The sequence below is a fragment of the Dermacentor silvarum genome, chromosome 9 (genome assembly GCF_013339745.2).
Source record: "Dermacentor silvarum isolate Dsil-2018 chromosome 9, BIME_Dsil_1.4, whole genome shotgun sequence".
Lineage (NCBI taxonomy): Eukaryota > Metazoa > Arthropoda > Arachnida > Ixodida > Ixodidae > Dermacentor > Dermacentor silvarum.
This window is the reverse complement of record NC_051162.1, coordinates 162,408,213-162,426,600: the sequence shown is the minus strand read 5'-3', so window position 1 is coordinate 162,426,600 and position 18,388 is coordinate 162,408,213. Positions and strand designations below refer to the sequence as shown.

Genomic DNA, 18,388 nt, shown 5'->3' with positions numbered 1-18,388 from the left:
ACAAGGCGCTGCTTCAAAATATTTGCCCAAAACACCATAATCCTTATCAATACCAAACACCATAATCCACCATTACCAAAACACCATAATCCTGACTCAATTCATGATCGGAAAGTTTGGATAGCTTTTAATACATGTTTAGCCCTGCTTTTAGAGCAAGCACCATATACATTGCTCGCGCCGTTTGAACATAGCTTAATCAGCTCCGAAAGCGCTTTTGCATTTTCTCAGAAACTGCGGCCAAAGCTTAGTGTCGTCCACCCTCTACGATATCTCCCGAAACAGAGGTTTTCTAAGCCGCACCAGCGTCGTACACATCCATTGTAAACACGGAGGCAGCGGAGGCGGTTTAGGCAAGCAATGGACGCGTCACCACGAGATCAAACATGGCAGCGCCCACGGGATCGCCACTAAAATGGTCAATAGTCGCAGTTCAAAATGCATATTAGCTACTTGCGAGCCAGCTCCTTTTGGCGTCCCTGAGTGGTACTTTGGGTCTCGGTAAAAGCGTTGAGCAAAGCCCAACTACCCACTTTCCTGCACACACTGACCGATGTAGATTAAGCTACCTAAGTTATCCTCGTACAGTTGCTGCGAAGCGGTAGGAATTCGAACTCGAGCATCAGTCAAACTATATTAGGCCAGACTGATTTATAAACTCTGGAGAGTCTGATGCGTCTGTACCTCCCTTTCCGACCTACATGCATTTACGAGTACAAGAAATCCCGTGAGTAGCATCGCCTTCCGAATAACCATCCAGAGAATCTCATCGAAATACGCCAGGGTTCCGTGTGTTGTCTTCCCCAAACCCACTCCGCCACGCACTTTCGCTGCACAACATGTGAGTAATGTTCGCACACACTGGCGGGTCCCGCGCGAGCGCAGGGTCTACAGTGAGCAGTGTCGAACAAGACAAGGCGCCGAAGCCACCCTGTGCCTCGCCGACCGAAGATAATGTCAAAAACCAAACCTCTGCCGCCCCCCGAGGAACGCCATCGGCAGAGCCCGCCGAGAAGGCGGCCCTCAAGCGACAAGTTGGACTGGGAAGCGCCATCGCCCTTATTATTGGAAGTATCATTGGTGAGTTACCTTCACGTTGACGCTAGAAGCATCCCATGTAGCTGTCTCTATCATGAACGTCGCCATTGAAGAAAGGACAATTGCTTGAAGACCTACGATCTCCATTAAACGGCACGTGAACTTTGTTCAAGAGAGCAGGGCAATGAAAATTATTATTGTGTCGCCGTATTGCGTATTATTATTAGATATATACCAGTCTTTCAAGCAAGTGAGTGAGGGAGTAAGTTGACAGTTGACAGTTGACAAGAACTTTATTAAAAGGTCCTGAGGAAAAAGATTGGGGGAGCCGAAGGCACCCCAATCAAGTTGGTGGCTCCGCCCATGACGGAACCGGGAGCTGGTGACTCTCGGCGACGTCGCGGGCCCTCTGGACGGCCTGTCGTTGATGCGTAAAGTCCGCGCTTTGCAGTAGGGCGTCCCACTTGGACTTGTCGTGAAGATCAGAGCCCGCGTTGGACGGGCACAGCCAGAGCATATGATCGAAAGAGCAGAAGTCGTGCCCACATTTGGAGCACGATTGCGGGAAGTTAGAATCTATCCGATTGAGCGCTCTGGGGGTGAGGTACGATCTCGTCTGTAAGAGCCTGAACGTGACACACTGAGCCCTGTTTAATTTTGGGTGAGGGGGAGGGAATTTCCTTCTGCTCAGTCTGTAGTGGGATGTGATCTCGTTAAAGGTGATAAGAGGGTCTTTAGGGGAGCAATCCTGTGAGAGAGCTGGACCGCTAGCCCGGGCGCGGTTCGTGAATTCACGCGCTAGGCAGTGGGCCTGCTCGTTGGGGTTGCATCCCGCTTGATTAACTACGCCTTTAACGTGGGCCGGGAACCAGACGATGTGGTGACCTCCTGTCTCGTTATCCGCAGTGTTTTCAAGAGATTTGTTGACTAGGCTAGCCGTGTGCTTAGACACTAGGGCTGACGAGAAGGCCCTGACGGCAGTGCGTGAGTCGGAGAAAACAGTCGTTGGGCCTTTGGCAGCGTTAAGCGCCAAGGCTATCGCGGTTTCCTCCGCCTCGTTTGCGTGCTTAGTGCAAACGGATGCAGCGCTAATCAGCGTTCCGCGCGCGTCTACGACCGAGATTGCAAACTTATTTTCGCTGCCGTATTTGGCCGCGTCAACGAAGAGTGCATCTGCCCCGTACGGATTAACTCTTTGAAGGATGGCTTTAGCCCGTGCGATTCTTCGGCCCTCGTTATATATCGGATGAATGTTTCTCGGTACGGGATCGACCGTTATAGCTTCCTTGGCTTCTTTGGACAGGGGGTATCTGTCGAGCGGCGGTTGTATGGATGATATGCCTGCTTCGTTTAGGATTTTGTTACCCGGCTTAGTTAACGAAAGCCTGGTGATCTGTGCAGTTCGATGTGCCTCGATTAATTCGTCGATAGTATTGTGAACACCAAGCTCCAATAGTTTCTCCGTGCTAGCACATTGTGGGATGCCGAGTAGTCTTTTGATACCAGACCTAATGAGCGTGTCGAGCTTCCTCTTTTCGGCTTTACTCCAATTGAGGAAAGGCGCCGTGTAGTTAACGTGACTGATAAAGAAGGCCTGAAAGACTCTGAGTAGGCTGTCCTCCTTGAGTCCCCCCTTTCTACTTGTAACTCTGGCAAGTAGCCTGAGTATATTGTGCGCCTGTGCGCCGAGCTTCTTTAGAGCGTCTGCATTACATCCTTTGGCGTTTATTAAAAGTCCTAAAATTTTGATGGAGTTCACCCTCGAAATGGGGTGTCCTTCTCTAGTCGTAATTTTGACTGGCAGTGTTTCCAGAGGCTCAAGGTTCCTAACGCCTTGCCTAGCCTGCCTGTAGAGTAATAGTTCGGATTTTCTGGGCGAGAGCTTTAGTCCTGTGTCTGTGAGGAACTCCTCCGTCACCTCTATGGCCCCCTGTAAGGATTGCTCTAGTTCGGCCAGAGATCCCCCGGAGACCAGATTGTAATGTCGTCGGCATAAATTGCGTGGCCCACTTTTGGGAGTTCGGCTAGCCTGTTAGAAAGTTTATGCATGGCGATGTTAAAGAGTAACGGGGATAGGACCGAGCCCTGAGGTGTTCCGCAGTTGCCCAGTTTGTAAGGACCGCCCGAGATCGTACCCAGTCGAAGGAGCGCCTTTCTTTTCGACAGGAAAGAAAAAGTGAAGTTAAAGAATCTCCGCCCTAGATTAAGGGAGGAAATCTCTTTCAGGATGTGCTCATGCGCCACCTTGTCGAAAGCTTTGGCGAGGTCGAGTGCAAGTATGCCTTTAACGTCACGTGACGCGTTGTCGAATATGGATCTTTTTAGAAGGAGCATTGTGTCTTGTGTTGAAAGTCCTCTTCTAAATCCGATTAAATTGTGTCTAAAGAGTTCGTTGTTCTCTATGTGATCTGTGATTCTGTTATGTATAGCATGTTCGGCCACTTTGCAAATACAAGATGTTAGAGAGATGGGACGCAGGTTATCCATATGCGGGGGTTTCCCCGGTTTGGGGATAAGCACCACCTTGGCTGTGCGCCATTCCAGCGGGACCTGCCCCGAACTCCATACTTCGTTTATCTCTGCCGTTATGATTTCTATGGCCTTGTCGTCCAGGTTTCGGAGGAGTTTGTTGGTAACTCCGTCTGGTCCAGGGGCGGACCTTCCGTTTAGGTTGAAGAGAACGTGTCTAATTTCTGATACAGTGAACGGTTCGTCTAGCTCTGGCCTGTCTAGCCCCGTGTATCCTGCTCTCACCGTTCCGCCTTGCGAATCTCCTTCCTTAATGAGGAGATAGGTGCGAGCCAGGATGTTGATAGTTTCTGCTTCCGTGAGGCCCGTGGCGATCTGCTTATGAATGAGTCTATCCACGGCAAGATTGAGAGTGCTCTTGGACTGTTTGTCGTTGAGAAGGCTTTTGAGCAAGTTCCATTTACTGCCTCTTCTCATGCGACCGTCCATTTCGTTACACGTCTCGTCCCACTGCTGTAGGGCCAGCTGCCTGGAGTACGACTCTATTTCCTTGTTGACTGACGTCAGCTTAACTCGAAGTCGGCGATTTAGCTTCTGCGTTTTCCACCTCTCCGCGAGGGCGTGTTTAGCCTCCAGGAGGTGCGCTAACCGCGAGTCCATTTTGGGAACTTCGAGCTGTGTTGTGATTTCCTTGGTTGCGCTCTTGACAGCCTGTTTAAGGTTTGCGATTAGTTCTGTGAAAGATTCACTTGAAGGGGCCATTTCGCCTCGAATTTTTCTGAAAAGATCCCAGTCAACGTAATCGTATCTAACTGGTGGTTTTGGTTTGACCTGCACCGTGATTTCGAGAATGTAGTGGTCGCTACCCAAGTCCTCCTGGAGATTATCCCACGTACCCTCGATACCACGGAGGAACGCGAGGTCGGGTGTGGTGTCGCGACTGACCGAGTTACCCCTTCTTGTGGGAAACCTAGGATCCGTGATGAGTGTGAGGCTGGAATCGGCTGCACAACCGGCTAAGTTTGTGCCTTTCTTACTGCTAAAGCCGTATCCCCATTCTGTGTTTGGGGCGTTGAAGTCACCCGCAATCAGAAGGGGCGCGTTTCTGGCTATCCTGATTGCGGTGCTGAATAAGGTGTTAAAATCTCTTTTCCTGTCCGCAGGAGAACTGTAGACGTTAAGAATGAAGGCATTTGCGTTGCTTGTTTTACTGGGCACGATCTCGACCAGCTGGGCTTCGAGTCCGACCTTATATTTCGGGACGTCGTGCTCCACGAAGGAGACGTTCTTCTTAACTAGCATGGCTATGCCTCTTCCCTTTTCGCCTCTGTAGGCGATAGTGCGGTATCCCGACATAGAGATATCCTTTTCTCCGAGTGTTTCTTGTAATAAAATAGCTTGTGGCTTATCTGCCACCGATCTGACGAGTTGACCTAATGGAGCCTTGCGCCTCTGGAAACTGGCGCAGTTCCACTGCCAAATTTTGACCTTGTTGCTAATTATATTCGCCATCTTGCTTACTGTAGATTTTTTAGAATCCTTTAGCGCCTCCGTCGGGGTTTGGAGTAGCTAAGGACGCTTCTGTTTGCACTACTTGTCTACTTTTAGGCTGAGCCCTAGGTCTTTCTAGTAACGTTACCCTCGACTCTATGGCGGAAAGCATTTCCATCATCCTACTCAGGGTCTTCTCCCATTTACCCTCATTTTGGGCGGGGGGAGCCAAGGTGGTGGATGGGGTCTCACAATCCTCCGTCATCTCCTCCTCCTCCTCTGTATCACTTAACGGATCTGGGTTTGGTGCCTTACGTTTCGGCTGCCCGGCTAACGGCCCAGGGTTGTTGGTGCTAGCCTCTTCGCGGTTTGTGACTTGTCCTCTAATGCTATTTAAAGCTTCTTCAAGTTCTGCGAGCTTGCGTCTAAGCTGCCTGTTTTCTGCCTCGAGCGATTGTATACGGGGATCGACCCTATGTTCTGGCTGTGCCTCACCTTTTGTTCCTTTGTTTGATGTGTTCTTCTTTCCTTTCTGAGACGGCTGCGTCACGCCCTTGACCTTGTCGGCCCACATGGTATGCTTGGCGGACTGGGAGCGGGACCGGGATCTCGATCTGGAGGCGTCGGCGCTCTCGCCTTTTCTTGACTTGGATCTTCTTCTCGAACGAGAACGCCCTCTGGATTCAGAGCGGGTTCTGAGAATGGATCCGCTTCGTGTAGCTGCCGCCGAGCTGTCGCTGGTGTCGGTGACATCGGTGACGTCCACCTGTGCTTTCCGGCGCCTTCGGCGCCTTCGGCGTCGACGTCGTACGATGTACGGGATCTGGTAGCGGTTCTTGCACGTTCGATCCCCTGTGACGTGGGGTCCTCCGCACGCCTCGCACTTCGGGGTGCATTGGTGTTCCTCTTCTTCGTTTTCGGATTTAGTCCTTCCGCAACCGCGACATTTGCTTCTTTCTTCTACGCTGCTGGTGCAGACATCGGCTCGATGGCCCACGTGGCCACACGCGTAGCAAACGTCTACTTGTCGCTTGTAAAGAAAACATGGCACTAGGGCCATGCCACATATCACGTTATTGGGTACGTGAAATAACTTTATTTAGGTCCAGAGAAGACGAAAGGGAGACCCCGTGTCACCCGGCTAGTCCCAAGTAGGGACCGCCAAGCCGAGCTTTGAAATTTTTTAAGTATTGAATTAAACAATTCAATACTTAAAAATTGAATTGGTTTATTCGACGTTTATTCATATCCTCGATTTTCTTTTATGTAGGCCACGCTCGCATTATTACGCGATTTTTTTTTCCCCGATTGGTAGCATGGAGCAATGCTTGCCACTACGCACAAATGTCTTCCTTGCTTTAAGAAAAATGAACTTTGCGCGACCTCTAACACATACACAACTTTCACTACGCAAAAAAGAAACTTGCCAGTATACGACGCAAACAGGTATTGATTGTCCAGGAAGAGATTGAGCACCTATAAGTACGCCACGAAAGAGCCTTGAGATCATAAATGTCACGACAAAGGATAAAGCAACAATATTGAGTTTTCTGATGACTTTGGGGTCGGTAGATGGCGTTTTGACCTAAGAGTTTGCAATCGGCTATCATAGCAATCATCCTGGAGTTCCCTGGACACTTGCGCGAAGCCGGAAATTTTTACCATGAATGTGGATTCCTCAATTTTACGTAACACATGGCACATTCACTTGAAAGAAATCAAACTTGATCAAGAAAAACTGTTATGAGTGTCAGTTGTTGTATTCTTATTGAGTGTTCAATTTATTGCGTTATGCAACAGGCATTATTGCCTTCTTTTTATTCGCACTTTCTTTTTTGCAGGTTCGGGAATTTTCGTTACACCTAGCTCCGTATTCAGAAATTCTGGCTCCATTGGAGTAGACCTGCTAGTATGGCTTGTTTGTGGAATCTTGAGCATCATAGGTGAGTTTGTTCATCGGTAAAAACGAATTTCCTTTCAGAAGACTTCAACTTTGAACACATATATCTGAAAAAGTTGAAAATCGTAGACTTCACAGCGTTTTTATGTTGTTCAATGCGTAACGTGAAAGAAATTTTGTGTAGACAGTTTAAATAACCCTGACTTGAATTTACCAATGAATCAGGCAAGATTTACGTTTTCTGGTGCATACTGTAATGGTGGCGGGGTTTTCAAACATTTTGCGTTACTTACAAGCTTCACTTAAAATGTTCCCATCTGCATATGAAGAAATATTAAATTGCTTGCTTTGGCATCCTCAGTAGCAATTTTTTAGTTTGTTGCAAATAAAATCACCAAGAACAGGGCCGATTCCTTGGGAGATTTGTGCAGGAGATTAATGTTTATTTTTAAAAATAATCACATTTCAGAAACTAAAGCAATAACTCTGGAATAAGTAATCAGAAAGAAAAGTGAATATCAGAATTTTCTAAACTACATCCACTAGGTTGTCTAAGGTGGTCTAAATTGTTGCAAAACATAGCTCTAAATAGAGAGCTAATAAATTTAGAAGAGTCTCTTTGAAAATCCATGCCATAACGTCACAACTTCACGCATTCTCTACATTATATATCATATTTACCCCATTTAAGTAATGTAACAGATTCAGTTTACAACATCGTATCTACTTTCGGGGCTGTTTTATGGCGTTGCAAACTTGTGCTGCAGTTTATTCTTACTTGCTGATTTTTTAGCAATTTGTATACAACAGTAGACTCTCTGTACAAGGATTCCGGTTGCAAAGGTTCACGGAAATCAGTCTTCTATCCTAAATAAAAAATTATTTCCATCGTTTCAACTGTTACCTAATAAGAGAATTATTACGTTTCACACATATTTGAAGATGTATTTGGAATGAGCCCCCAGGTAAACATTGCTTTTAAAGCCTACATGTATTCCTTTTTGATTTCTTGGGCAACCAGCTCAAATATTTCTCTCTGATTTTGTAGTCGAACTAACCCCGAAATAATGGCTCAATGGTTGGACTACTATATTCTTATTTTTTAACAAAACCTTGTTACTTAGCGTCATCAGGCAGATTCAAACGGTTTACGACGTCTTTCGGCGACAAGAACTCGTCCTCCTTAAACGGTACGCTCCACAGACAAATCCTGAACTTGACATTTTACAGACTAAATACGGGTCACGTGACATAGTGTCTGCACTTACTATACAGGCGGTCTGTGCTACGCTGAGCTGGCGACGCTGCTGCCGACGTCTGGCGGAGACTACGCCTACCTGACGGCTGCCAGCAAAGTTCTGGGTCGCTTCGGTGACGTGCTGCCCTTCCTCCAGATGTGGTGCTACTCTCTGGTTTTGGATCCAATGAGCGCCGCCCTGCAGGGACTGACCTTCTCTAGCTACGCGCTGAGCGTCGTTTATCCAACCTGCCAAACAGCCTACGAGTTGACCGTGCTCGTCGCGCTGAGCTTCACCAGTGAGTTGGCCTGGTGTGACATGCGGTCTTGTACTGTAAGGAATTTCGTATGTATGCGAGCCGCCTTCTATGGAGCTGGCTTTTAACAGCGAAGCTGTTAAAAGCCAGCTCCAGAATATAAACTTTCTTGCCGAGGCGGGATTCAAGCTCACGTACCCACAGTCCCAAGGCGAGCGTCGTAACCACTAGGCTTTACAGCCACGCTTGCAGAACATGCATTTATGCGAACCGTATGATTGCGTTCGAGCGTCGTCGTCTTCGTCCACAGCTGGCGCTTTCTTACGCTCGTGTTCTCCGAGGTGAAAAGGAGGTTTTGGGCGCTATGCGCGGCAGAGAGATAAAGAAAATGAGAGAGAGAGAGAGACGCATTCACGGAGCGGGTCTGCTGGAACGCGTTGTCGGCATTGCAACGCGGTGGAACGCGGTGTCGGCATTCCAACGCGTCGTCGGTGTTGCAAGCTGGGCTATGCAACGCGCAGTGACGGCCGTAAGTGTGATACGCGTGAACAGAAATTAGCGTCATCATGAGTAATAAGATGAAACGTTCGCGCGCACTTCCGGAAAATGCTGGGCTACGATCGCCCAGCTTTGCTGTTTCAAGCATTGCGCGGCCGATTGCAAAGTTAAGCGTTTTTTTTTTACTCCTTGACGTCCATCAAAATCATTACTATAGTCATTGCGATCATTGTAACGATCAAAATATTATTAATGAGTTGGCATTTTTATGGTATAGTTCATGGGCTTTCCGGAGGCCAAGTATGTTTCCTCTACGTACGTTTCCATCTAGGCATGTTTGTATATAGCCATTTTCCCGCCCACCCGGGTCGCTCGGTAGTTCGTGGTCGAATGGATAGCGGATCGGGCTCCTGCGCTGAGGAAGCAGGGTTTGAAACCTACCATCAGAACAACTTTTGTCACTATGTGGCAATGGCTATGTATGTGCCGCCCTTCAACGACCCTCTTTCCCGCGGACATGGATAACTAAATTCAGGACTGGGTTCGAAGAAAATCTTTGACGCCGACTTCGAGCAATACTCATGTGCAAGCAGTCCTAAATCACTCAACATATAGCAAGACAACACCATGCCACTCAATTACACAATATTTTCGTAACAAAATAACAGGGAGTAGTATGAACCCGTACCGTAAGCATTAACAAAAAAAAATGTCTTCAGAGTGCAAGATATTGAGCGAAAGTTTCATGTTGTTTAATATAGGATTCAAATAACCGAGTTATATTATTCTAAAGCAGCTTCCCTTAGAGATTGTGAGCAACAGCTTAATTGAAACAATACATTACTTGCAACTCTCTATTGGGAGGCAAGCTTTCAAATATTTTAACTAAACTGCGCTTACCTTTATATCCACAGCTCTGGCAACTGCTGTAAACTGCTTCTCCGTGAAGATTTCTGCGAGAGTTCAAGACATCTTCTCCAGCATCAAGTGCCTCAGTTTGATATCAGTAATTATTACTGGATCATTATTCGCTTTCACTAGTACTCGTAAGTTTTTCTTCGTATTTACATAGTATTGTCAGTGGTGATTGAAGTGAGCATGTATACCTTGTGTGCCATGTATAATTACATAAGGCAAAATGTCGAATCAAGCTACAGAATGGGGACATTTTAAATGTATTGATATGTCTGGTGTATCGCTGCCAGTTCTATTTCCTCCTGCTCTTAAATGCTACATTTTCGGTCTACGAACGCAAAAGAAAATCTTCCCAGGCCAACAGTGTCCCCAAGCATATAATACTGAAAAAAGTGTACTAAGACATTCCGCTGTTGTCTACGTTTCCTATTACTGTATTTTGAGCCGGTTTCTGGCTATGGGTTCGTTATTCGGACTAAACTAAATCAACATCATGTTGAAATAAACTTGGTGTAGCAGTTCTTAAGGGTCATTCCTTCTATTTGTAACATACAGCAGCATCGCCAGCCGTCGTTCTCCTTTTTTTTTTCATTTATTGGCCCTCGTAGCAAGGTCTCCATAAGGCACGTGAACGTACTTCTAAGAGGAGTTGCCATTTCACAGATTTATCTTTGTTTTTAAATAACGGTTGCGCAGATTCGCTGCAATGACGTGCGCATGCAAGTAGAAAAGTAGAGTGCAGAGACCAGCCTAGTAAGCTGTTTGACATTGGAACAACTCAGCGCGACGAATGTATGTAGTTCTGCAATTCACCATCATCAGCAGTCTATATGTGTACACTGAAGGACGAAGGCCTCTCCCTGTGATCTCCAATTAACCCTGTCTTCCGCTAGCTGATTCCAACTTGCGCCTGCAAGTTTTGTAACCTAATCACCCAACCTACTTTTTTGCTGTCCTCGAATGCGCTTCCCTTCTCTTGGTATCCATTCTGTAACTATAATGGTTCACTGGTTATCCATCCTACGCATTCCATGGCCTGCCCAGCACCATTTCTTCCTCTTAATGTCAACTAGAATATCGGTTATCCCCGTTTGCTCTCTGATCCATCCCACTCTCTTCCTGTCTCTTAACGTAAGGCCTAACATTTTTCGTTCCATCGTATTTTGTGCAGCCCTTAGCTTTTCCTCGAGCTTCCTTCTTAACCTCCAAGTTTCGACCCCACATTGTTAGCACCGGTAGAATGCAATGATTGTACACTTTTCTTTTTAACGACAATGGTAAGTAAGCTCCCAGTCAGAATTTGGCAATGCCTGCCGAATGCACTCGAACCCAATTTTATTTTTCAGTAAATTCTACCATCTCTTCTCTAGTGTTCCTAGAATCGATGCTGTAGTTGTCAATTGCTTGCTCACCAGCCTGCCTTTTCTCCAGTTTTGCATTGAAGTCGCCCATGACTACAGCTAGTGTACTGAGTTTGCACCTTTCTCATTGCTAATTCAACATCTTCATAAAATTGTTCTATTTCTTCATCATCGTGACTGCAGGTTGGGGCGTAGGCTCGTACCACCTTCATTTATACCTCCTATTGAGCTTTATTACAACTGCTATCCACTCATTAATGCTGTAGAATTCTTAAATGTTGACCGCTATGTCCTTACGGGCTAGAAATCCTACTCCGAATTTTCTCTTATTTGGAAGACCTCTGTAGCAGAGGACGTGGTTTTTAGTCAGCACTGTATAAGCCTCACCAGTTCTTCTAACCTCACTAAGGCCAAGAATATCCCAGGCAATACCTGATCATTCTTCGCATAGCCCTGCTAAGCTGGCCTCACTCGATAGGGTGCGCGTGTTGAACGTTGCCAGGTTCAGTTTCGAGTCGCGGCATGTCCAGACTCACAGATTCTTAGCACCCTCTGCCGCGTCGCAGGTCTGACCGCCGTCTTGGTCAGGTGCTCCGCAGCGGCTGGGGACTCAGGGCCACGGGTTAATTGTAGGGAGCCATGAGGGATGTAGTGGCCGAATACTGCACAAGGGAGGCCAATTCCTGTTCTGGGGAGGGAGTTACTTTGTTGTAGCTCAGTGGGCCTTCCTAATTTGGTTACACCTGGACTATTATAGCCCCACTAGCTCTCGGCGATATATTTTGCCGATGTCAGGCGCCACTCCATGCCTGAAAATGTAGTGGACTGGAGGAGGATTCGAACTTACGACCTTCAGATTAGAAGCCGGGTGTTCTACCTCTGCTCCACGCCACCACCTCTGCTCATTATAGACGCCACCACCATTGTGCATAATGCACTTTTGTAAAAGTTCAATTGTTTCCTTTCCGTTTTCGTTCTAGCGCGTTCTGCTTTGTAGGTATTTGCCACTTGGCTACACTAAGTCTTCAGCTGAACGTCAAGCGCTCGGTGTAATTCATTTTTGTGAAGCCCTAGTCCGTATACTTGGCAGTACAACGACATGTACAGAAGTGTGGAGGGCTTGCCCAGTGCTAATTCGTCCGTTATCCCTCAATCCGGCCGGTTTCACAAACTACAGGATTATTGTTCAGCAGTGGAGAAATAATTATTTCTCCATTGCTTTCAAACCTCCATCTTTGTTATATTGGTCGGTGAGAGGTTAATTGTTAGACGGGAAGATTCCGTCTCATCTTTTTTTCGAATTTCCCACCGAAACCGCAGTGCAGCCACGTCATCGTGACGTTACGGCTGTCAAAGTATCTTTTCGTTTTTGGGCCATAGTGCCTCTGTGAATGTTCCTGAAACCTGATAAATGTGCTCTTTATATCTTTAAGAGTACAGTGTAGTCCATATTTGCCGGTAAAAAATGAGCTAGGCCCCTAGCAGATGCGGTCAAAATTCATGACGTCAAAAAGAGCTGGTGCGGAAACCTCCTGGCGGCGTCGCTGCCGGTTTTTCGTTCCTGCGTTCTTTCTGGCTTATTATGAGTCCTCGCGCGTGACAAGTGACATTTTTCGTATTATATAAGCGTAATTTAATAAAACATCTCGAACTATTTTTTTTCTCTCTCTAGCTTATCTTTAATCTACTCAAAACTGAAAACTGGCAAATTAATTGGTACCAATGCGACAATACTAAACAAGCTCTGAAAATCGGTCATCTTACGACCAAATCACAAAACTTGGCAGGTATGTGTAAAGTCAACGCGGCCCGTAGCATCCGCCGCAGTGCACGATTATGGCAAACGGGAGTTGCCTATTTTTTTTTTGGCCAGAATGCAGATGGCACGCTCTCTGTGGAGCTTGTTGTCTCGTATTCGAGCGCGTACGAAGTCACGAGAGAGGGCAAAGACAGAGAGAGAGAGAGGAAGACGAAAGAGCCCGTCCCTCCTTCGTTATTTGCGCTAAGCGACCATATGGTCAAATGCCAATAAAGAGGTGCTGCTTGAGAAACATCACGAATAAAGGTATCCGTCGGTGATGACACGCTTTCTACATCAAACCATTTCGCCGTTCCTCGACGACAGAAAAGAGCCGAGGCAACAAAAGGTGCTTTGGAGGGTGATTTATGGCGTTCTCCCTGTACGTGAATGGGCCTTGGCCGAAACAGGCTTGCCTTGTGTGTGTTGCAGCGGCGTGTTATTGCGTTTAGTTTTTAAACCCTTTCTTCACATTTTTGCCAACGTTTGTCCCATACTTTCATGATGCTTTTGCAAAGAGGCGATTCGCCTTTGTGACGGAGATGTATAAAATGCAGAGAAGAAATCTGTGAAATTAACCATGTGGTAACCCTCTCATCTTCTTTTATCTTTTTTCTTATAACTGATTCTGGAAGCCCTTAGCCAATTCCTCACATTTTAGGTTTGTGTACACCTGTCGATCCAGCAACTGAGTGTTGTTGAGGGCGTAAACTTAATTTTTTTGGGGGGGAACAAGGCACACACCTTCCACACGCAAAAGAAATTTGGAGCAGTAGCCTGAATGTTTCATGAATGTTTCAGTCACATCCACTCAGTTTTCGTAATTACAAATATTATTTCAGTACGAATATTGATTTCTACAATTATAAAAATGGTATGTTGTATCAGGAAAAAAACTGAAATAATTGCTACAAGCAGATGCGAGGGTTATTAGTTATTCTTGTGCCAGAAAGGGTAATAATTAGGAGCAGTGATCCAAGGTGAAGCCACAACCAGCCTTCACTTTGAAACACAGCCATGAAGCACCACCAGGCTTCAAGTGAAGCTTGGTGGTGCACCTCATAAAAAAAGCATTCCTTGCATTTCGCAATAGGGTTATCTCATTATTGCGCAGCAGAGTTCTATATAAGGCACGCAGACTCTTTTAACTAAAGGAACTTGTGCTCTGGTTTTTGTTTTCGTTTAGCAGAGGGTTACGTAAACATCAACGGCATGCTTAAAATATTTCTTATTGACGCTGGTACCCAGAACATTAAAAAGTAAGTTGCGTCTCCGTATTGGAACGCCGTGGTTAAAAGGAATAAAAAGAAGTTTGGTTGGTACATTTTGCATCAATGAGTTTTGTTTTGATAGCTCGCGGCTTACAGCTACAGTATTTTAGGGTATTGAATTGAACAGATTTGAGTATCTCGCATTTCGATGGGGGAGAAATGCGAAAACACCCGTGTACTTAGATTTAGATGCACGTTAAAGAACGCCAGGTGGTCCAAATTTCCGGAGTCGCCCACTACGGCGTGCCTCATAATCAGATTGTGGTTTTCGCACGTAAAACCCCATAATTTTTTTTTAGATTTGAGTATCTAAGAAAGAAAATGCGTACAAGGATCGCCCAATGCAATTATGAAATCAGTCACGAGGATTGTTCCTGAACACGAAACACCTCTCAGGATCCTCATTAAAAATGATATTTTGCGAAACGTCCGTCACGTACTAGCCATCACCACTAAAGACTTGAGACAATCGCCATCCAAGTTCTACGTACTTTGCGATTCGCGTTTCACGTGCCGTTTTGTGTCTCCCATGGACTATATAATATTTGTTGAAGCCAGCTCCCATGAAACAATATTTGCACAAGAAAATTAGTCCATCGAATATAAACTAATTGTAATTTGCCATTCAAACATCGTTTGGAACACTGCTTGCGTCGACCATCTATACAGCGCAAACTGCGCTGTATAGATGGTATAGATGGCCAAAAAAAAAAAAAAACTTCACAAATCTGCACAAGTTGCCCTTGTGCAGATTTGTGAAGTTGTTTTTTTTTTTGTTTTTTTTTTTGCAATGACGTCCAGCAGTGCGTAGAAATTACTGTTGGAAGCAGAACGTATACCGAATGGTGCTTATTTCAGACAACCATTTCCAAGAAGAACCATTATTCAGCAAGCCAGAGTCTGCGAGCCGACTCGTCCTCGCGTTTTACGGTGCACTCTACTCGTACGGAGGATGGTGAGTGCATCCGCTGGGCACATTTTTATAGCGACGCGTGCTTTGCGACCCCTCCCGGACTTTTCTGGCAGTGGCTGCTGGGTGCTGCTCTCTTGCGGAAAATTTCTCATCACGCACGACAGCACAACCATTTTTACTATCTTAACAGAAGCCTTGGCGGATGGCCTTTTTTTCTATCAAATTATGGAGTGATAAAACAAATCATACCTCAATATCCTCATTGCAACAAATATACGTCACGAAGAGCCGAATTTTTTTAATAAAGCAAGCCTTTCGATGCCTGCTTTCTTAAGGTTTGGGGTTAGGCGCTCCTGATTGGTCGATCTTTCGCCGAGCAAACTGCAGTTTACTATTCCACGTTCTCCAGAATCGGCCACTCTAGTTGGCACTCTGACCTTGAATACAGTAACGTGGCAAAGGGAGGGCAATCCCAGACACATTTTAATTAATACAAACATCTTTCATTATGTTCAAATGCTTGTCTGGATGTATAAGCTCGAAGTAGCCTGTATACTAAGCAGTATTCTGGGCAATCATTCGGTTCATTTATTATTCGGATTAACTCCCACACTTGGAGCATTCAGTAACCTTGGCAGAGCTGAGAGTCAATGTTGTGTTCCTGGACTGAAAATATGGCGAGCAATATGCATGCTTGTCTGCTAGTGAACACGCTTTAAACTCTAGGGTAACAAAACTTTTGCTTGGCGCTCGAAGTGCTGCCGATGAGAAGTGAAAAGCGCTCCCACATGGAGAGACTCGACTTTTATATCCAGGTCCGGCTCACATTCCCACCTCCACATACGTCCCTATCTCGAGCGAACATGGTGGCTGATAGGCGGTTGCAGGCTGCCTCGCAAACTTTAGCTCGTTGTCGCAAATGAAGTGATAGGCATTATTGTCGCGTCTACGAGAAGTCTCCCATCGCAAATACACCTCTATTGACTTGCAAATATTCCACATGTATGATGATCTATTCGACATCATGAAAAGTTTACTGCTGCATTCATCGCGTTTAAAATAATGAAAACATACTCAATGAGCTCGAGTTTCATTTCGTAGCAAGAGTCGACCGAATGTCTGCTTGGGTCATCAAGTGCTGGTCTCCACTAACTTGAAAATTTGCAAGTCATGTTCCCAACGACAAGATGCCGGATTTTATACACAGCGCGTGTTCTCTACATTGTTTTAGACGAACGTTACAATGTATTTGTCACTCCACCAGCGATGATGACCATTTCCGCAATTGTTAAGTCTTTTCTCGAATGTATCATGTACCAGGCTACTAGACTTTCTTCGTTACGTGCTTAATGTCAACGCACTTTATATTTATTCCCGTGCAAGGTGTATATGTGCAGCCTTTAAAGCCTCGATCGATTGCCACTCAGTGCCACTCTGTTGCCCATGAATTGCAAACAAAGCCTATGTTTTTCTTCACCTTCCAGGAAACAAATATGTCTAATCGCTGAAGAGGTTGCCGAGCCAAACAAGAACATTCTGAGAGCCGCCTTGATTGGTATCCTATCGGTGACTGCCATCTACGTGCTGACGAACGTCGCCTACTTCGTCGTTCTGGACCCCAACACCTTCGCCACCTCCGAAGCCATCGCCGTGTCCTTCACCGCCGCCACGTGGGGTGCCAAGGCCACCGTCGTCATACCAGTCGCCGTTTCCATAAGCACGTTCGGCACGCTTTGTGCTGGTTTCTTCAGCTCTGCACGCGTCATCCTAGCCGCGTCCAGACAGGGACACCTTGCACCTGTCTTCTCCTGCATCACCATCCAGTCATCGACACCCGTGGCTGCGATTATGCTTCGTGGCACTCTGGCCCTGGCCTTTACATTCATCGGTTCCATTTCATACTTGATCGAGGGAGCAGTGTTTCTGGAAAATGTCTGGGAGATTGTGGTGCTGCTGTGCCTCTTCGTCCTCCGGTACACAATGAAGGACGCCCACAGACCTTACGCCGTTCCGCTTCCTTTGGCCGTCATCAAGTTCTTGGTGTCTGTCGCGCTGGTCGTGATACCACTGCTGCGTCCCGTCAACTACGTGCAGTACGTGGTCATTCTGGCCGTGTTGGTCGCCGGTGGTGCGTACTATGCTGTGTTCGTAGTGTTTTCGTGCAGTGTTCCAGGAACTAAACCCATCACACGGTTCATTCAGAAGTTACTGCTTTCGGTTCCTTGCACGAATGACCTGGAGATCATGTTGAAAGAGAAGCTGTGAGAAACGTGAGCGTTGCTGTGGTTAGCAGAAAGCGTTACTCTGCGTGGGTAATACCGGATATGTCTACGGCCACGTGTCAGAAGAAATCCTGTTAACGATGGTAAGCAGCTGTCCGCTTACATGATCAAGGCCTGACAACTACCAATTCCGCTTCGCACCTTAGCCACCGATAGAATGCATCGATGTCTGAAGCATGTCGCCGTCAGGATGCACATAACAAACGCAGAACTAATGGCGTTCAGAATGCGTTGCTTGCTTTGTGAGAGGCGCATGTTTTTAGAAAACACTACGGAATATATTGGCAACCATTGTTCTGCGTTACCCTTTACCTACCTCCGAGAACTCGAGAGAAGTGAGAGGTGTTCAAAAGTAATGCCGCTGTGCAATTTGGTTGGCATTTTTCTATTGAGCACGAGGTCGTCATATCGAATAAGGGCCTCGGAAGCAGCTTTTCCATTGAGAGCAAAAGGCAAAAAGCTAGTGCATTTTTATATAATGGAAAGGTAGATGAACCGTGATAACCAGTCTCTAGTCTTCTAATATAACCTCCTTCAGGGTTCCTTGTCCATCCCTCTATCGTTCCCCGTTTCCCTTTCTTAGTGCAGAGGAGCATGTTAGAGCTAGCCCTAACACATATGAAACTTTTGTGTTCTCGTACAACCATACGAGATTATTGTATATGTGGCATATGTGTCATATGAGCTTTGTTAATTATAGGTATTGCTCATGTTCAGTGCGACTTCTCTGCCTTTATGTAAATAAATTCATCCACTACTACTACAACGCTCTCAAGATGTTCCAGATGTTTTCCGTACGCATTGGTCGTGACCAGTGCTTCTATAACTTGTATAGCTTGTATTGTATTGTATTGTACTGTATAGCTGGTATTGTATTGTATAGCTTGTATTATTCGCGACCGGAGGGGTATACGTGCCTCAGCGTCTTCCAAGATTATGAGAGGGCTCAGAGCTCAAA

The 18,388-nt window shown here is 46.2% G+C and overlaps 1 protein-coding gene across 2 annotated transcripts in view; it reads left to right on the top strand.

Annotated features, from left to right (window-relative positions):
- The window catches only part of LOC119464612 (b(0,+)-type amino acid transporter 1-like), a 28,206-nt gene extending 9,941 nt beyond the window's left edge, over positions 1–18,265 (top strand). Inside the window, exons 3-8 of one of the 2 annotated variants that reach the window (XM_037725639.2) lie at positions 886–1,080; positions 6,840–6,941; positions 8,174–8,434; positions 9,805–9,936; positions 15,094–15,190; positions 16,633–18,264. In XM_037725639.2, the coding sequence (XP_037581567.1) occupies positions 886–1,080; positions 6,840–6,941; positions 8,174–8,434; positions 9,805–9,936; positions 15,094–15,190; positions 16,633–17,413 (1,568 nt within the window). In that variant the 3' untranslated portion in view covers positions 17,414–18,264. Of the gene's footprint in view, positions 1–334; positions 1,081–6,839; positions 6,942–8,173; positions 8,435–9,804; positions 9,937–15,093; positions 15,191–16,632 lie in introns of those variants that run through there. The other variant, XM_037725638.2, reaches the window with a different exon arrangement.
- The last annotated feature ends 123 nt before the right edge of the window (positions 18,266–18,388 follow it).